Source organism: Malaclemys terrapin, chromosome 1, assembly GCF_027887155.1.
Source record: "Malaclemys terrapin pileata isolate rMalTer1 chromosome 1, rMalTer1.hap1, whole genome shotgun sequence".
NCBI lineage: Eukaryota > Metazoa > Chordata > Testudines > Emydidae > Malaclemys > Malaclemys terrapin.
The window spans coordinates 21,787,092-21,806,720 of NC_071505.1; the positions used below are offsets into that span (position 1 = coordinate 21,787,092).

Consider the following 19,629-nt stretch of genomic DNA (forward strand, 5'->3'; position numbering starts at 1 on the left):
TTATTACATCTTGACAAACTTTCCAAAGCCAGAATCTTTACAGTGTGTGATGTGAGGAATTGATTTTGGCACATGATAAAGAGTCCAGCATCCTCACCCAAGAGCCAGAAGGACTTCCTGGAGCGAAAATAACTGTGATTATATCCTCTGTTTGTGAAGGGAATAATAATACAGAAGCTGAATGAGACCATGACAGAAAACTACATGCTTTTCTACAGTGAGGCAGGAACAAGAACATAAAACTGAACCCAGAAAAAATGCAATTCAGCAGGAGGTGACTTACATTGGACATCTACTCACAGCAGAGAGAGACTGAAATCAGATCCAAATATGATCAAGGCAGTCAAAGACATGCCCGCTCCAGTGGATATGAAAGAGGTACAGTGCTTCATAGAAATGATCAGTTATCCCATGTATCAGCTCACAAGGTGGGTTGCTGAATGAAGCTGAGCAGGCCCCCAAAGGCAGGCATTTCACATGCTGAGACAAATGATAACAGATACCCCTATCCTGAAGTATTGCGAGCCAGGACTGCCACTGCCATCCCAGTGTGCTTCAAAAGAGAAAGGATTGGGTGTGGTTCTTTTACAGGAGCAGTTGGTTGCTTATCACAGATGAGGCCTGTCAGAGACTGACAGAGATATGCCCAAATAGAAAATGAAAAGAGCTTCTGGTTCTGGTATTTGGAGTGGAGTGATTCCATCAGAATACCTAATGGCCACTGAGTAATAGTGCAATCAGACCACAAATCATAGAGACAATCATGGCAAAGCCCCTTCTTAGTGCTCCAAAGAAATTGCACCTCATGTTGACACATCTCCAGTGGTACCAGCTAGAGAGTAGATATTTTCCAGGATGCTTACTGGTGTTAGCTGACACCCTGAGCAAGGGCAAATATACCCAGAATCAGCCATCTGGGAGAAAGGGATCAGGACATTGATTCTATTAACATGCAGCACTATCTCCCAGTTTCAGTAACAAAACTAATGGAAATCAGAGACTTCGGAGAGAGATACTCAACTACAGGCAGTCAAAAGAGCTATCCTAACATGGTGTCCAGAAGACAAAGGTCAACTTCTGGTAGGAGCAGAACCATATTTTCAAATTAAAGATGAGCGGAGTGTACAAGATGGAATCATATTTTGAGGAAAGAAAGCTGTTGTCCCTACCTCATTATGTAACAACATAAGGCAAAAAATACACACCTCACATCTGGGCACAGACTGCTTTTTCAGATGGGCTTGAGATAGGTTTACTCGCTGGGAATGAATATATAACTCCACTCCTCCACAGTACACCTACTGGTTTTGTGATAACCGTCAGCAGAAAGAGACTCTGTTGCCACATGAGGTAATGAGTGGATCACAAGCTAAATATGAGTCAAAAATGTAACACTGATGCAAAAAAATGCAAACATCATTCTGGGATGTATTAGCAGGCGTGTTGTAAGCAAGACACATGAAGTAATTCTTCCCCTCTACTCAATGCTGATTAGGCCTCAACTGGAGGATTGTGTCCAGTTCTGGGTGCCACATTTCAGGAACGATGTGGACACATGGGAGAAAGTCCAAAGAAGAGCAACAAAAATTACAAAAGGTCTAGAAAACATGACCTGTGAGGGAAGATTGAAAAAAATGAGGTTTTTTTAGTCTGGAGAAAAGAAGACTCCAGGGGGCAGGGAGGAACACAATAACAGTTTTCAAGTACACAAAAAGTTGTTACAAGGAGGAAAGAGAAAAATATTCTCTTTGCTTCTTGTCCTATCCTCAGAGGATAATGGGCTTAAATTGCAGCAAGGGCGGTTTAGGTTAGATATTAGGAAAAACTTCCTAACTGTCAGGGTAGTTAAGCACTGGAATAAATTGCCTAGGGAAGTTGTGGAATCTCTAGCACTGGAGATTTTTAAGAGCAGGTTGGACAAACACCTGTCAGGGATGGTCTAGATAATACTTAGTCCCTCCTTGAGTGCAGAGGACTGGACCAGAAGATCTCTTGAGGTCCCTTCCAGCCTACAATTCTATGAGCTGTCCACCTATCCATGGCAAAAGGAGGGAGTGGATTTATTTACCTTCAAGTACTTGATTACAGTGTGCTATTATTCAAACTTTTGTGAGGTCAATTCCCTGCCTAATACAAGAAGCAAGTCAGTGATTGGTAAACCAAAGGTCCACTTCAACGGATTTGGTATTCTGGACATGGTCTTCAGCAACAACAGACCCCAATTTGCCTCCGAAGAATTCAAGGAATTTGCATGCAAATGGGAGTTTGACCACCACATCTCCTCTTCAGCACATTCGCAGATTAATGAGAAAGTGGACTCAGCTGTGAAAACAACTAACAGACTGTCACACAAGATTGTTTCCTCTGGTTCATAACCCTGGTTATCATTTTTGTCACATGAAATATTTCACAATAGCGGTGCCAAAACAGTCAAGCACAGGCACTAAGGGGACAAAGGACCAAAACCTTGCTACAAATGAGGGGAGACTTGTTGCAGCCAGAAGGATGGGGATGCCAAAAGGAGATGGCCAACAATCAGAGAAAGCGGGCACTAGCATATGATAGGTCAGACAAGGACCTACCATCCCAGAAGCCAGGCACTCCTGTGAGGATCCAGTCATTAGAGAGACACCACAAGGAGTGGACTAAAGGAGTCATGAGGGGTACAGTGGCACCCAGAGCATATGAGGTGATTATGCAAGAGAGACAAATGATCCCAAGGAGCAGGAAAGATGAGCCAGCAGACACAACACCCAGAGAGAGCCTACAGAGATACAGAGGTCATCACAGAATGGAGAAAGAGATAACCATCCACACACCAACCCCACAGGGAGGAAGGAGACTCCACAGAGGTAGTTGGCTAGACAAGGACACAGGTGACAGGTAGGCAGAGCTGAGTCACTCCCGGCAAGGTTGGGGAGACCAAACTATCTCAAAGACTACGTAACCAGCTGAGTCTGTGGTAAAGACAAGGCTCCAACTCAGCTATGTGCTAACAATCTCTAGTCAAAGGAACACAGTTGTGGGGGTCCGGGTATCAATTATTTGTTTTTAAGGTATGTATTAAAATGTTTGTAAAACAGGGAAGATGTATCATGATCAGTGTAATTGGAGCCAGATAAGAAGAGCCCATGTTCCATGGAGGGGCTGTCATTGATGGGGTACTGGGGTACAGGACACAGGTAGAGTTAAGCTGGAAGCATCTAAGCCACATGGACAGAGAGTGTTCTGCTAGTTCCTCTGGTTTAGCTTAACCTGCATTCAGCTTCACTCTTTGCTGATGAAACAGAGTGGATGGTGGGTTGGGCAGAATGAGTAATGTGTAGGGATGGTAGAATGAGCCCTTTGGGGAGTCAGGATTTTTCCACTTCATTGTGGCCTGAGGATGAGGCATGTCACAGGTCTTCCCCTCGACCATCCATCCATTCTTCCCCTAATTTCTTTCACAAACACATGTAACAATGCTGGGCATGTGCCCAAGCCTTCCCCATGCACACACTTGCTGAGACTGGGGAGAGAGAGAAAAGGAAGTCACTAATTGTCCTTTGTGCCTTACTGTAAGGGGTTCCAAACTGATAGCTTCACAGAGTACCCATATATACTGGAACCGATCCTGTCTCAAGAGGTTCTGCCCATGCTGTACCTGTCTGCAGATAAATAGAGCACTGCACATTCCAGGACTGGTAATCCAGGTACCCCTTAATTCACTGTTAAAAAAGAATAATACAGTATACAATACAATATATTCTGAAACTCAAAATGTATGCACATACCACTCATTTTCATCTTCTGTCCTTTATTTCCTCTGTTTTTAATAGAGAAACTTTCTGGAGAGAGCCATTTAGTGAGGCAGATACATGCATATCTGGAGTATATCCTAGAACTCATACATTCTTAATGCAAGATAACCGTCAACCTTTGCAGTTTCCCAAAAGCTCAGAATAGTATATGGTTCTGGGGAGAGAGTTCACTGAACATTTTGTTGTTTGTTAAAGGAAGGAGGGCTAAATAATCTGTTTTTTAAGATCAGATTTCTAAGTGTGTGAATCAGATTGGTATTGATTTAATCATGAAAGCCAAGACCAAACTCACTGACCTATTTAACAGAGAGAACAAAGGTTACTCTTGTGTGGTTATAGCCAGAAGTTATTTACACATGGAATAAATTATGACCTTTATTTTGATTGCCATACAAAAATATTAAATACTCACAAAGTGCTAAGAGGCTTAACTTGCTGGGGTCTCATACTACATGCAGAGTTTACTGCTTTAGGGAAGTTGGTTGAATTCCCAAATTCCCAAGGCAAGCAACTGGGTTTACTTTGAAGGTCAATAAATGTATAGACCTGATAATTTCAGATACAAGATTCTGTCCTTCTAAGAGGTTTTTCTTATGAAATATTGGGACGAGCATTGGGGACATTATAGTGCAGTGGTGGGCAACCTGCGACCCATCAGGGTAATCTGATTGCGGGCTGCAAGACATTTTGCTGATGTTGACCGTCCACAGGGCCAGCCCCCATCAGCTCCCAGTGGCCACGGTTCACCGTTCCCACCCAATGGGAGCTGCAGGAAGTGGTGGCCAGCACGTCCCTGCGGCCCACCGCTTCCTGCAGCTCCCATTGGCTGGGAATGGCAAACTGCGGCCACTGGGAGCTGCGGGGGGCCATCCCTGCCAATGGTTAACATCAGCCAAAATGTCTCGCTGCCTGCAGATTACCCTGATGGGCCGTGTGCAGCCTGTGAGCCATAGTTTTCCCACCACTGTTATAGTGTCTTTCCATCATTGAGGTTTCAAAATAATAGTCTCCAGGTAGTAGCATACTTTATTAAGTCAAATTTTGTAAGGCGGTTTTGTGGCAAATTTTGTTATGTCAAAAGACAGTGTATGGAACCATGAATTCCTCTCCACCTGACAAAAACCCACAGGAGGCCTGTGATTCATTCTTAGGCCTCAGCCCAAAGGAAGTACAAGTAACACACTTGTATGGGACTGTATCTCCTGTGGTGGTGTTTTACCACAAGGAGAGTCTTTCCTTCCCACTTGTGGATGCTTCTGACTTGTTTGTAAATGTAACCCTTTGCCAGGTGAAGCCAGCAGCAACAAGGGCCGGGTTCAGTATCTAGGGGTTCCTTTTCAACAATACAACAGAAAACCGGTTTGAGCCCCCACCCAGTGTCCTGGGACAATTACACACCACCCCCGGGTGCCTCTAAGAGGCAATACTTTTCCTCTTGAAAGCACAGAGTCTGAGTGTAGCAAAAACATTTAATAAAAGGAGGGAAGTAACTCAGCATTAATTTGGGAAAACACCACAACTAGGATTCATAAATACAAACCATGAGCAAAAGAGCCACCCCCAAGTAAGTTGGGCAGTGTCCTTTTCCCCTCAGGTTCTTAAGTGGAGCAACCCAAAAGCCCTTTAACGTGCCTGTCCCTTCTCTGCACCCCACTCACAGTTGCTGTCCTTGGCCAGTGCAGCCCCAAAGTCCAGAAGTTCATCTGCAGAGTTCACCTCCCACGTTGGGTTGAAGTAGGGGTAACAAGGCACCTTACACTCTCCACTGCTCAGGCATTCACTCGTCACCTCGCTGGCCAATTGCTGCACCTCCTTGCTGGGCTCCAGTCTGGCCCTCTCTGCCAGCCACCCTGCTGGCCGCTTGTCACACCTCTCCACCAACCATCCAGTTGGCCACTTGCCAAGGTGTCTTCAGGGTCCACCACTTAACCCAGCTCTCAGTGATTTCAGGAGCCTCACTGTTGGTGCACACTGGGCAGCCTCTTGAAATACAGATACTGTCCCAAAGTAGGTCTAATAGTTAGACCTAGGTATCAATGATTTTAGCTCTGCAGCATGTAAAAAAGACTCTCAATTAAGTCTAAATTAGCTCTGCTATTATACCATGGAGGGCAGGTCAAATGGTGTCTAGGATGCTTAAACAGAGCCCACACCAGCAAGTACAAGTACCTATCCCCACCTCTCTCTCACTCAGTGGGCTTTGGAACCCATGTCCCCTGCCTAGTGTGTGCTGTTCAGTTGAGGGTGAATCCCTCCATTGTGGTATGTCAGGTACAGTTCTGCTGCCCTCGGTTCACACAGCAAAGATAATAACTCTTTATTACTCCTGCCCCAATAACCATGAGACTGGGGATCCAACACCAGCCACAAGGGATCATTTGGACAAACAATCCCATCATGCTGAGCACCGAGACAGGGTGGGTGCAGGGATCAGCTCCTGAAGTCCTTTTCCACAGCTCACCACTAGATGTCAGGGAAGAGCTCATTCAGACTCTTACATAGGGTAGGGTCGTGTCCTGTGGTATCCTTCCAGCCAGTGACCTGTTTGAAACAGAGTAGCTCTATAGCTCTCCGCTTCCACTGCTTTTGCCTGTAACCATATGCCTTGTCACAAGGACAGTGCCATAACAAAGAGCTTGAAGCGCAGGAAAATATAGATATCTCCTAATATGAGCATGAGAACCATGTTCATTGCTTCCTGGGCCCCTTCCTTGAAAGGAGTCATTACCGCCCTGACTCATCATGATACCATTCACGGTATCTCTGACTACTCTAAAAGGTACCATTAAAGGAAAGTTTGTACATTCTGACATACTGACTCACTGATGCTATAGTATGTACTTGCCTATGGGAGTAATATCATGGAGCACAGTAATTCGGCATAGCAGAGGAATGTGATATTTTCATTGGGTACCTCTATGTGATTGAGCTATAGCTCAGCTCTGATAGTACGATTGGCAAGAAGATTCAGTTTTACCTTACTGCAGCAAAGCAAACTCAATATGATGATGAAAGTAACCAAAAGGCTTAATGAGAACGAAACTTCCATAATCTGTTTGAAAGGTGAGCCTGAGAATTTTAAAGGAGCCCGTGGGAGTTGAATTTTGGGATTTGGGTGCCTAATTCCCTTAGGTGCCTTGGAAAAGTCAACCATTAAAGTTTACACAGAGGAATTTTTAATGAAAAAAGGAAACAGAGAATGGATTTTCCAAGGGAATTAAAGGTAAATTTGTGGATTTCACCTGTGCGATATGAACAATTTTCATACATGGTTATGAGAATCACCTTGATTTAAGCTATGAAGCAAGGAGTTTGAATCTTACTTATAAATAGTACTATTTTTAATATTACAATATATACACTGGAGAGACACTCAGCTTCTGTAAGTTGTCACGGCTCCATTGAAGTTGCTAACTTACACCAGAAGAGGATCTGCCCCATTGTCTCCAAGGTTACTGGCTAAACACAATGAGAATTAAATGAGCATGAGCTATTGTCTATGAGAGTTAATGTGATAATGCAAATCTTTTCTAGTTAGCTTGATTCTCTGTACTTATATCAGCAATACATGTATGGAGGGCCCAACCCCGAAACCTTTGCTCACATGGATAATCTAGAGCTTGTGGAGAATTTCCATCAAAACTGTTTTCAATGGAAAATTGGAATTTTGAACTAAATAAAAGTTTTCTATGGAAAGTGTCTACTTTCTGCAGAAAATTTCAACTTTTGCACAACCCCCCATTCCAAAAATCTGAAAACCAAAATATTTTTGGTTTTATGACCAGCTGTATTATAGCTCCATTGATTCACTCTGACTGGTTGTATCAGTAAGGGCTAACGGCCAGTTCCTGGAGCCCTTACTCAATCGTTATTCAGGGAAAGCTCTTGTTAGAGATTGCAAGAGTACTGGTCAAAAACTGAGAACCAGATCTTTATCTGGAGTAACTAGGTATAGAGCCAATGATGTTAATGGAGTTACACCACTTTAATCCAAGTAAAGATCTGGTTCTGAGTGAGGGCAATGGACTTTGTCTTGAAGTGTGTGAATAAGGTTTGTAGGATTGGGCAAATAGGGCTTCATTTTAAGAGGTCCTGTGCACCTGTAGCTGTCATTGACTTCACGTGGTACTGTGGGTACTTAGCACCTCTGAAAATAATGTGCCTGTGGTATAAGTACATCATTTTAGGTATTCAGAATAGGTTATTTTACTTTTTAAAGCTTTAATTTCCCTTCTCAACTATTAAAAATATATCCCCTTCTTTACAATTAAAAATAAAATAATTGAAGTGGAGGCCAAAGATTGGCTGAGTAAGGAGAGGAAGACTTATCTTCTTATGTTGTTGGCAGTGTTGTAGTTGTGTTGATTCCTAACTATGAGAGAGACAAGATGGGTGAGGTAATATCTTTTACTGAGCCAAGTTGGTTGGTGAAAGAGACAAACTTTCAAATTACAAAGCTTGTCACAGAACTTGGTGCAATAAAAGATATTACCTCACCCACCTTGTCTCTATCTTCTTACAGCAATTGTCTCTCCAGAACAGAACAGAAGAGCATTGGCAAGGCGATGTAGGGTTGTTAACATTGCAGATGCTTGTGCTGTTCCTGTAATGGGCATGAGTGTGCACCATTGAAGGCAATAAGAGTTTTGCCATTTACTTCAGTAGGGGCCAGAGTGGGGTTTATCTGAATAAAAAGATGAGTTCAACCTACAAGGGTGACACAATAGCTCCTGTCCCATTAAAAAAAAGAAAGAAAATTGCCTATTTGTGTTTGATTTCATAATTAGATTTTCTTTTAGACTAACCACAGCCTGTGAAAAGTAGTTAACATTCATTATGGGGAATTAGGAGAGTATTTCATTTTGTCAGAAACAAAAAAGCACCTTCCCCTTAAAAATATATAGGCAGCCATTCTCAGTGAAATCCTCTGTTAGGAAAAGTAACTGGAATGTGTTTATGTAGCTTTTATTGATCTTCTTCTGTCATAAACTTTATAATGTTTTGAGTCCATTATTTAATTTTATATATAATCTGCCTTAAAAGCTAAAGCTGTAAATAATAACATCCATTAAAATAGTGGAGTTCATTAGTTGAATGGATAAATCAATGACTAATTCTTACTTACCTTGTAAATACCATTCACTTAAACTTGGAAAGGAAAATTGGTTTTAACTGAACAATAGCTTTATTGCCAACAGCTTGATATAATTTTTTCTGTTGTTATTAGCTATACTTATATTCAAAAGTCTTTTATTTAAAATAAGATGCAATTATAAAACCAAGAAAAGCAACTGAATGCCTTTGCTAACTTGTGGTACTCACTATTACAGAACTGCAGGAAACCAAGACCTCTGAATATTACCATATATCCCACCACCCACTCGATTACAGGATATTATTAATGGATGAAGATCAGGACCGGATCTATGTGGGCAGCAAAGATCACATTTTGTCTTTGAATATTAATAATATAAGCCAGGACCCTCTGAGTGTAAGTTTAAAAGTACTTCCAGAACCCAATATCATTTTACTGCATGCCTTTTTTTTTTAAGGAAAAAAAATGTGCGTTTCATTAGACCAGCAGTAGGCAGAAGTCCAGATCCACACCTCATTGAACAGTTAGTACTTGTTTGATGTGTAATATGAGATGAGCAAAACTTTCAAATGACTTAAAACACTTCATTCAACCTGTTTACTTGTTTTTGAGTCATCTGCGTGGTGGCTCAGTCTCACAAGGAACACCTTGTATGAGGTGACGGATGTACAATTTCCTCTCGTCTCAAAGATTTGAGAGTATTCAAAGCTGCAGCTTTAGAAGAACCCTGTAAGCAACATGAGGATATTTTTTTGTAACTGTCTCCTTTTTCAGGCTATGCGAGGAAAAAGACAAAGCTGTCTTTAATCTTAGACTAGGTTTGTTTTATTTTCCTACGATAAAGAAAATCCCGTAGCTGAAGCCTGTCCTCTGAACTTTTTTGCTTCTGTTTTATAATACCTCCCATTTTTGTATGGTAGGGGAGTGATCCATTCCTAGTTTCAGAGACATAACGCTAATCCTGTCTCCGTTGCAGTCCCTCTCCATGCTGTCCTCTCCTTTCAGTTATTGTAACACTGTTTGCTCTGGCCACCTCATGCATCTGCTCTCTATATTCCAGTATGTGCAAAATGTTCATGCCTTCTCCCTCAGCTGTATGGAAAATGCAGTGACATCATTCCAGTATTTGGAAGCCTCCAAAGGCTTCTGTTTTACTTCCAGAACCTGTTCAAATTCAGATTTCTGTAAAATATACTTAATAGATCTTGTCGCTCTGATAAAGAACATGTATCTTGTCTCCCTGATAAAGAACACGTTTAATAATGCGGTCTTCAGTCTGGCAGAGAAAGGCATAACACAATCCAGTGGCTGGAAGTTGAAGCTAGATAAATTCAGACTGGAAAGAAGGTGTGAATTTTTAACAGTAAGATTTGGCATCACTGACAATTTTAAAATCAAGATTGGATGTTTTTTTTTTAAAAAAAACTCTACTCTAGGAATAATTTTAGGGAAGTTCTGTGGCCTGCGCTATACAGGAGGTCAGACTAGATGATCACAGTGGTCCATCTGGCTTTGGAATCTATGAATCTCATCTGGTCCTTTAGTCCAGTATCCATATTTTTTGCTGTACCGCCACATAATTTATAATCTCCATTGGTACTAAAGCTTGTACTATCTGGAACAACCTTACTGTATCTCTCTGCCACACTGATTAAACCCCACTGCAAAACTCATGTGAAAACCTGTTTTCTTTCTTTCTTTTTCTGTGTATGTCAGTCTTCTCTCAAACTGCTATTATTTATTCTATGAAGTATTTGGGTGGATGTGTAGCTAGCTAGCTAAATGATATGCGTGCATGTATGCATGCAAGCAGTATGCTTTACAAAATAATGTTGCAATGCACTGTAATAGTAAAATGTAAACCAGAGTCAGGGTCTACTTACATATACCCATATATAGCAAAACAAAAATAAAAACAACCAAACAAAAGCAAAAAATATCCCCATACAGTTCTGACAGATCACATGACCAGCCAATATTAGGCTGCTCCAAACTGGAATCCATCCAATATCTGCAGGATTGCTACTTAATTTTTCTTTATAGTGCCTGCATTTTACTACTCTTCTGTCCCTGAGAGATCCTGTTCAACATGATCTCTTTTATGTTGCGATTCATTTGCTTAAATATCACTAAAACATCTATTGAAATAATAATATTTTTAATATAGGAAAGATGCACAGAAATGAACCATCAGCTAAATACATTTAGATTCAAATCTGTTATCACAATGCTCTTTTTATTGTTCTGATATTGCCAGTGGTATCTTGAGACAGAAGTCTGATTTACTTTTCCTTATCAGGCTAACCCACCTCTGAAGAGTATAGAGAGTGTTTCTCTAATGCTGCCTTTTCTGTTTCAAGATCAGAGTTAATGATGGATGAACTTTAAAAAAAATCAGAGTTTGAGTATGGTTTGGATAAACATTCAGAGCTTGAGGTGCTTGTCTGAAAGTTATCTATACCTCCAGAGTCTGCTCAATTCAGCTGGAAATTTTAAGAGAACACATTTTCTCATGAGATATCCAGCACTTCTGCTTCTGATTCCAAAAAAGAAACACTGTAATAACAGCCTTTCTTGCTATATTTCAGCACTTCTGATTCCAGTCATGGACCATCGCTGGAAGTAGCATAAAGATATGCAACAGTTTTTATTAATAAAAAATATATCCTGTATTCAAATATTTCAGAACCTCAGAAAAGTTTTAGTCCTAAAGTTCTTTTGTTCAGTTCTACAGAACAGCAAAAGTTCAGAGGGGTTTGTAGTTGGTCCAGGTTGGTTAACTAATCCTTAACTGGAGTAGCAAACTTTAGGCCAGATAGTCAGCTAGTATAAATCAGCTTGTCTCCATTGACTTCAAGGGAGCTACACTAATTTATTACATTTGAGGATCTGGCCCCTTATTTTCAGTGCTGCACCCTAAAATACAAAGCGCTCATTTACCATTGTGTTTATGTAAAAATAAACTTTTATAAAAGAATAAAAGGAACAGTCTTTCAGGACCCCTGTTTTAAACTGATGCATGACTTGTGGGGAAAAGTAAAACTCTCTTTACTGTTTAAACTGGATTTCTGTCAGAAAAATATGTGGAGGAAATATTTTTCCCTAGCAAAAAAGGTATGAAATCTGTAAAAATATTGACTTTGTGAACTCAGAAATACCTTGAAGGAAACCTGTTAGCATAAACTAGGTGGGGTGATGAATGTTGTATATATTCAACTAAAATTATGTAGTTCCTTAAATTATTATTTCTTTCCAAATAGATTTTCTGGCCAGCATCAGCAATCAAAGTTGAAGAGTGCAAAATGGCTGGCAAAGATCCTACAGTAAGTTTTATACACACACACACAATTAAATATTTGGCCATTGAGTCAGTGCACCTTGAGTGCAGCTGAAAGCAAGATGTAAGGGGTGTGGGCTTTTCTTTTTTAATACTCTCCAGGCCAAACGGTAAAGTAAAATTCTGGGAAATGAGAATATTTACACAGTTTATGTCTTCATATTTTGTCTGGAAAAAATATATACATTGCTCACTTTCACAACTGGATTTATGATTTTTGTTTTGCTTTGTTTTTTGTTAGTGATGGATAGCATTAATAATGCTTGTTCCAAGTATCTCCTGGAAACTATATTGTAGACTGCTGAGCTAATGATAATGTCAGTGCCTGGACTAGCTCCCAGACAATATATAGTCTTTTCTATGGAAAGAATCTTTGCGAATGGGCAGTGGTTATTCTGCACATTCCAACAGCACACAGCGTTGGTTATAAAAAACCCCACTTGTATTAGTTCTCTAAAACAATGTTTTAGGCAAATACCTGAGAAATAGTAGTGCTTCCTTAAAACCTGTAAATTTGACACACACGATAACTATACATGGGAAATGAAAACCAAAGATATGCTGTGTTAAACAGTTATACACTGAAGCCACAATCTTGTAGGTGGGTCTGTGCAGATCCTGATTTCAGTGTGAAGCTGTGTGTGGGTGTAGGTATCGACCTGCATTCCTCTCATTGCAAGATCAGATACTAAGGCCTGAATACATTTGCTTGTTTCACACACAGATAGAAAATTGGTATGGTCAAACAAATAGACAGCAACATTTGCTGTTCTCCCCAATTTTAACCAATGGGGAGATGCCGCACCCCTTATTGAAATTATCCCAGTCTTCACTTACATCATCGCCTCAGACACAACTATTTTTCCATATAAGAGTTTAAGCACCAGAGTTACTAATGTGACACAAAGAAATTGTTTTTCCCCAGCACCAATCTTCAGGAGGCACTTGGTTGAATTCCAGTTTTATTGATGTTCTGATCCAGAGCTCAGCAAAGTCAAGAGGAGACTTTCCATTACTTTTAACGGGCTTTGTATCATGCTTTCGTGCTGGTTTAAATACAGGATCACACCACTGATGTTCAGTAAAGTGGTCCTGGAGGTGGAGGTGCTGATTGGCAGGGCCGGTGGGCGGGAGGCGCTGTGAGCAGGTGAGGGGGGAAGAGCTGATGGGGGACTGCTGATGTATTACTGTGGCTCTTTGGTAATGTACATTGGTAAATTCTGGCTCCTTCTCAGGCTCAGGGTGGCCACCCCGATGTACACCATTGATAGTGAGCTCAAAATCCAGTAGATCCCAAAAAGCCAATGCATAATAACTAATTGATTGACAATGCAAAGAGCAAAATATGCAAATGCAAGCATACTTTACTTCAGGCAATGTCTAGAAAAGTGAGCAATCACTAATATTCAAAAATTAATGTCCCTCTTGGCGAAGGTTTATATAGTAAGTCCACAATTCAATAGGTATCAGCGCATATAGGATAGCACAAATACATTCTCTAGTCCCCTTCAGAATCTTAGCCATTATATTCCGTTCCTGTTGAATACCAGTAATGTTGGCTGAAAGTCAAAATTCCAATAGGTAGCACATTGTAATAACCATTATGGAAGGACGTGAATATCTGGGTTGGAATTATTATATCAGAGACATCCAGAAATTCTGGAAATATTTCTCAAGTGTAAGAAATCCGTGTTTACTACTGAAGAGATATGGAAAGCCAAAATGAGGCTTAGCTTAATCAGAATTCCCAGTCTCTTTTCTAGAGGCCATGGCTGTGTATCAAAATTTCCAAAGGAGGGAGAGAAATGATACCTTAGTCAATGTCTGGAACCAGCAACTGGTAGCTCCATTTTAATAGCATTTATATATTTTTGTGTGAATCTAAATAAGTCCTAATAATATGGTAGACATGGAGGAAAAATGAAGACTGATTTTACAAATAGATTAGAATGTGTCAGATACATAGAAGTAAAACTCCAGTCCATGTCACTTGAAGTAATTTTGGTAAATGCTGAATAATACTGGATGTAAGAGAGAACCATGAAGGACACAAGATGAAAGGGGAATAGTAGAAATAGAGATGAGAGGGAAAAGCCTACACACTGTCAGCTAAATATGACAAAATCAATCAAGTGCAATTCTTGTCAAAGAAATTTAAGATTCCAAAGAATTCACCCTGATTTCATGATTATTGACATTATTTGCAGTGGAAATACCCAGTAATACATGAGCTCATGACAAACCAGCATCAGCACTGACAAATTGATCATCTGCATTCCCAACCAAAGCTGTCTCTGTGCTATCATGTAATCTCAGACAAGTCAGACTTTAAAAGGAAAATAAAGTAACATAATAGCTAGAAAGGGCAAATAAGATACTAAAAAGATAAGTGTTGCTGAATCAAAGTTCTTCAGGTCCCAATGTTATTTTTTTTAAGGATTTAAGTTACAATGCCCTGTTTTAATGGGATGGGGACTGTAAGAGAATCGCCCAGATTAATCATTTATAAAATCATAGGGAGAATTCATTGGCACTACACTGGAGAATATTAGACATCAGCAAGGGATCGAAAGAACAATTTCAGAACTGGTTCCCTGACCTCATTCTGTGAGGCAAAATTAAAATCTCAGAAAATTAGCATTGAGCCAGATTGTGTAACTGGCCTGTTAATCACCACAGAGGAGAGTTGAGGACACAGTAAATGTTAAAACATGAACTCACAATGCTGTCCATAAAGGAACGTCAGATTCCTCTAGCTATCTCCATACCCTGGCTGCAGATACTGTGGAAAGAAGACACAATGGTACTGGCGGGGCTTTATCCTTGGTAACAGCAGAGAACAAGCCTGTGTTACACTCAGGTACTATTCATCAACACATAGTCTCCCTGTCTTACTCTCCGAGGAGGTTTTTTATAAGATTACCCAACAAATAATCCTTTATGTAGAGCTGCTGCAATAAAGCCCCCATTGACAGGAACAGATATGAAAGCAGCATTCTGCCTTCCTGGCATGAAGTTACATGGTGCATATGAGCCAATAGTGCGTCTTTGACTAGCTCCTTTCCTCCTCTTCACCCATAGCACAAGTAGACAACACTGAGATATTTCCTGTGCAGGACTGATTTTGACAGCACGACCGCACAGCAAAGCAGCTCTTGAGGCAGGCACAGCAGTGACTTATTAGATGTGGGGAAGCGGGAGGATGTAGGGACAGCTCTCAGCTTTAGGAAAATTGTCTATTTTGATAAGGCTACCATAATAACTCATTTAATGCAACAACAATTAAATCTCCTTGCTGTTTGCCGCACAGCATTCCTAATGGGGAAGCTTTTATTTCCACCAACACAGAGCTCCTGACAGTTATATAACCACTTTTTGGGTGCCTTTATAAACAGGTGTCATAGCAGAGCGCCATTATATATAGGACTGAAACTGTGAACGTCTTCAAATATAAATAAAACGTGCAGCCTGTTGAGCAAGGATTAGCTCCAATGATTAGCAAGGGAATGATTGATGGCCTAGGTTCCAACCCTGGACTCTTTATACACACCCAAATCTCAGTAACTTCAAGGAATGTTACCCGGTTGAATACGAGGGCAGAACTGGGATATTGATAACTAAAAATATGGAAAAGAAACATCTGGGTACATGACCTAATCTAAAGTGCAGCAGCAGCAGCTGATCAGTGTCAAAAAAGGGGGAATGAAAGAAAAGGGATGATAGGAGGAGAATGGGAGAGAATGCAGAGCAATGCTGATTTTACGTGTACATTTCCTGTATGTATGCCACTTAGAAATCGTTAAAACAGGTTTTCAATATGGGGCAACATTTTACATCCATTGGGGATTTGCTTATGTTATGAGCTTCTCAGGCTCTTATTATTTTGGAGGGAAGTTGTCTAGACAAGTAATACAGGCTGTTGTTTTCCAATGTCTTCTGAACTAGTGGTGTTTAACATCAGTAACTGGGAAAAGGAATGACCTATTTGCAGAGACTTCCTTGAGGGCACTGCAGATTAAGAACAAAAGCCTGCTCTCCCTCGGGGGCCTGATTCTCCCTTTGCAGGGTATGGGTAAATGAGAATTACTCCTGGCCTGATATGCTGCGGTTCTCTGAGCAAAAAGAGCAGGCTATAGAGAAGCTGAACATGGAGAGTCCTCCGTTTCTGCATACTTCATGCTGGCCCATCCATGGCAATCCAGAGATCAGAACAGGCTGGAAGAAAGGGCACAGACATGGCTTGTAGGTCTATGGCTATATAGCCCCACTGGCCAAAACTCCCTGTGGATGGGAAGTGAAGTAGCCATAGCTTTTCAGATGAGAACAAGAGTCCCTTCTCCAGCCCCCAACACTTGCACAAAGCCTGTTGACTGAAGGTTTTGGACAGGGGTCATGGATTTGGCTCTATACAAGGAATGAGAAAGGAAGCAAGGGAGTTTGTCCTAATTAATGAGACTGATTGTAACAGAACATATTGTAATAAATAAGTTGACAAGGATAGCATTAAAATGATCAGCTGTTCCTATTCCTTGGTGTTTCCCAACATTCAATAAGCATATTTATTAAGTCTTTTTCTTTCTCTACAGCATGGCTGTGGAAATTATGTACGTGTGATACAGACCTTCAATCGCACCCATTTGTACGTCTGTGGGAGTGGAGCATTCAGTCCAGTATGCACATACCTCAACAGAGGGCGCAGGTCTGAGGTAAGTGTTTTCATTCATTGTTCCCATGCTCCTGTGGTGGATATTTTTAGTGCTGGGCAAATACACTTATCCAAAGAGAATGAGTCTGGAAACTGGGCTTGGAGATCTCATGAGGTTACTTTGTCCAGTCAGGCTACAAATAGCACAAGGACAGCCATTCTCCTGGTTTTCTGATACTTCTGTTTCCAGTCCCAGCTGCTACCAGAGAGCATGGCATGCATAAAAATAGAAAATGATTTGATAGCATTAGCCTCACTTCAGACTTTGGGTCAGAAAAAGCTCACTTCCGACTTTGGGCTAAGGTTTGGCCACTTCTCATTTTATCTGAACTGGTTCATTCATTCCTAATTTATCGTCCAAAACTGGGAGAAATCGTTGGAAATAAATAACAGTAGAAGAAAACTCAATAAGGTCCTTCACTTATTCCCCAGTCCTGCAAGCATTTATCCATGGGAGTAGTGTTGTTAAGTTCAATAGGACTACTCCTGTAGGCCAAGTACTCCTAGGTATCAGTGTTTGCAGGAGGAGGACCTACAATCCTGAACGTCTAATCTCTATTTGGGTAGGACTCCCAATGAAGCCTCATTGACAAGAAAAGTTGTGCCTGAATAGATGCTGCAAGGTTGGGTCATCGATTATTAGGGTGAGGGCCTCAGTTGGTGTAAATCTGCTTATTTCCACTGATGGCTCCAATTGAGGTATGCTGATTTAATTCCTAAGAACCACTGAAGCAACTTAGTTTACATATGGTAACAGAGAATTCAACAATTAAAGGGTTAAGTAACTTTCTAAAGTCTTCTGGTGACAAGTCTAATTGTTCTGTAAAGTTTACCACCCATCTACCATTTTAAAAAGATTCCCCTCCACACACCTGTGGGTTTTTTTCCCTTCCAGGCAGCACAATTTGTGCTACTAAGTACTACATGTCCTCCTACATTTTAAATCATAAAACATTTTTTTCCTTCCCACATACTGCACTGTCATGGAATAATAGCTAGCCAAAGCGCTTCTTGTAAAGAGCAGCCTCTTAGTACATTACCTGAGTCAGTTTGCCTGCTTTCATTTCATTGTATTGGCTAAACATGTAAAAGCCCAGATTATTTTCCAGACAATCATGAAGTCTGCATTTTCCAGACTTCATGATTTGAAAATGAAATTTTTGTTTCTATACAAATGTAGTAAGCAATAAATGGAGTAGGGAGAAGGAAAAAGGAAAGTTCTTATCTGAGTCCTGGCACTTTGGTAGAGTTTGGGTCAGACTGACTCTAACAGGCACAGGAAGGAGCAGTATGTCTTGCTGCACATGGAGAAACAGCTGTGCTGCAGGGGAAGGGCAGACACTGCTAGTTGAGTTCTGCCAGGGGAAAGCAGCTGTAAATGTCTGCTTCTGCTTCTATAGAAGTCCATGTGGGTTTGACCACTGATTTCAAAGGGAGAGGACTGGGTTCGAAATTCTCAACCCTCAAGTACAGACTATGGAGGGGCTACAAATCAGTGCATCTCCTGGAAGACCTTGCCCCATCCTTCCATGGAATAGTCCCAAGCAATTTGGGGGTGCATTGGCTGGCTCCAGGCCCCCAAGTAGACTGTGCAGACTGAATCACTGTACTTCCACTCCTAGAAGACTGCCTGCCATTGGGGCTTAGGAGCCTGGGTTCAACAGCACAGAACCGCTGGGAATGAATCTCTGGAATGAATGGATCTCTCTACAGTAGAAATCTACTCTTCTGCTCTCAACTAGTTAGGAATTCTCAGTCGTACCATCTGGTGACATTCATTCTAATTTAATTTTATCAGGAAATTTAATTTTAAAATTGAAAGTGATCCCATCTGTAGAATAATCAATATGATATCTTTTAAAACGTATGTAGCAGTTATACCAAGCACTACAGAAATATTGAATCTGATGATTTCTTTGTTGTCAGAAATGTGATTTCACTTTAAATAACACATGAGGCTTCAAGATGATGCAAGATGTTAAAATTCTGAAGTTAAAAATACAGATACACGTCTTGGAGAGTAGAGTTGGCTTCACTTAGCTTGTCTCTGTAGCTGCATGCCTATGAACTATTGATTAAATAAACTGCTGTCTCAGACGTCTGGAGTCTGTCAGACACTTGACTAGGCATTGCACTCTCATTGCTGGTACTGTACAGGCCAACAATAGCAAAGCACTTTAAAGAGTACAGATTTAAATTCAAGTATTTCCCTCTGCAAATGCCTAATTAGGAGAGCTGAGTGAAAAATTATGTCGTGCTGATGGGACTACTGAGAAGTTGTGTTTCCTTTGCTTTTGCAAAAACCATGATTTCACTTCAAATTTGTCACTGTTTTCCACAAACAAATGGTTGTTTTTGCAGGTGTAAAATTGCTATTTTAAACAGGCACATCTATTTCTGCTGCAAACGCTCCCTGGAAACCATAAAACACCACCCAGCATGACAGCACCATAGCCTAGCACTCATGGGAGCCAGGTCTCAGGTTTTGGTTAGTACATGATTCCAATAAGAGTGCACCGTGTTCCCAGCTAGCGAGCCCTCACTGGGGAGGCAGCGTTTGGCCATCTCTGGTTAAATTGTATTTCCCTGTCGCAGTTTATGAAAACACTTCTTTGCTTCCCTTTCTCATCCTGTGCCTTGATACACTGGCCAAAGAAAAATGTTCTTCGCAGAGCTGAATGCCCCTCTTGCT

At 40.9% G+C, this 19,629-nt stretch overlaps 1 protein-coding gene across 1 annotated transcript in view; it reads left to right on the forward strand.

The window, feature by feature from the left end:
• SEMA3C (semaphorin 3C) overlaps positions 1–19,629 on the forward strand; it is a 158,545-nt gene that overhangs the window by 81,343 nt on the left and 57,573 nt on the right. The window contains exons 3-5 of the mRNA XM_054017360.1: positions 9,131–9,291; positions 12,156–12,218; positions 16,819–16,938. Of these exons, the coding sequence (XP_053873335.1) occupies positions 9,131–9,291; positions 12,156–12,218; positions 16,819–16,938 (344 nt within the window). The remainder of the gene's footprint in view (positions 1–9,130; positions 9,292–12,155; positions 12,219–16,818; positions 16,939–19,629) is intronic.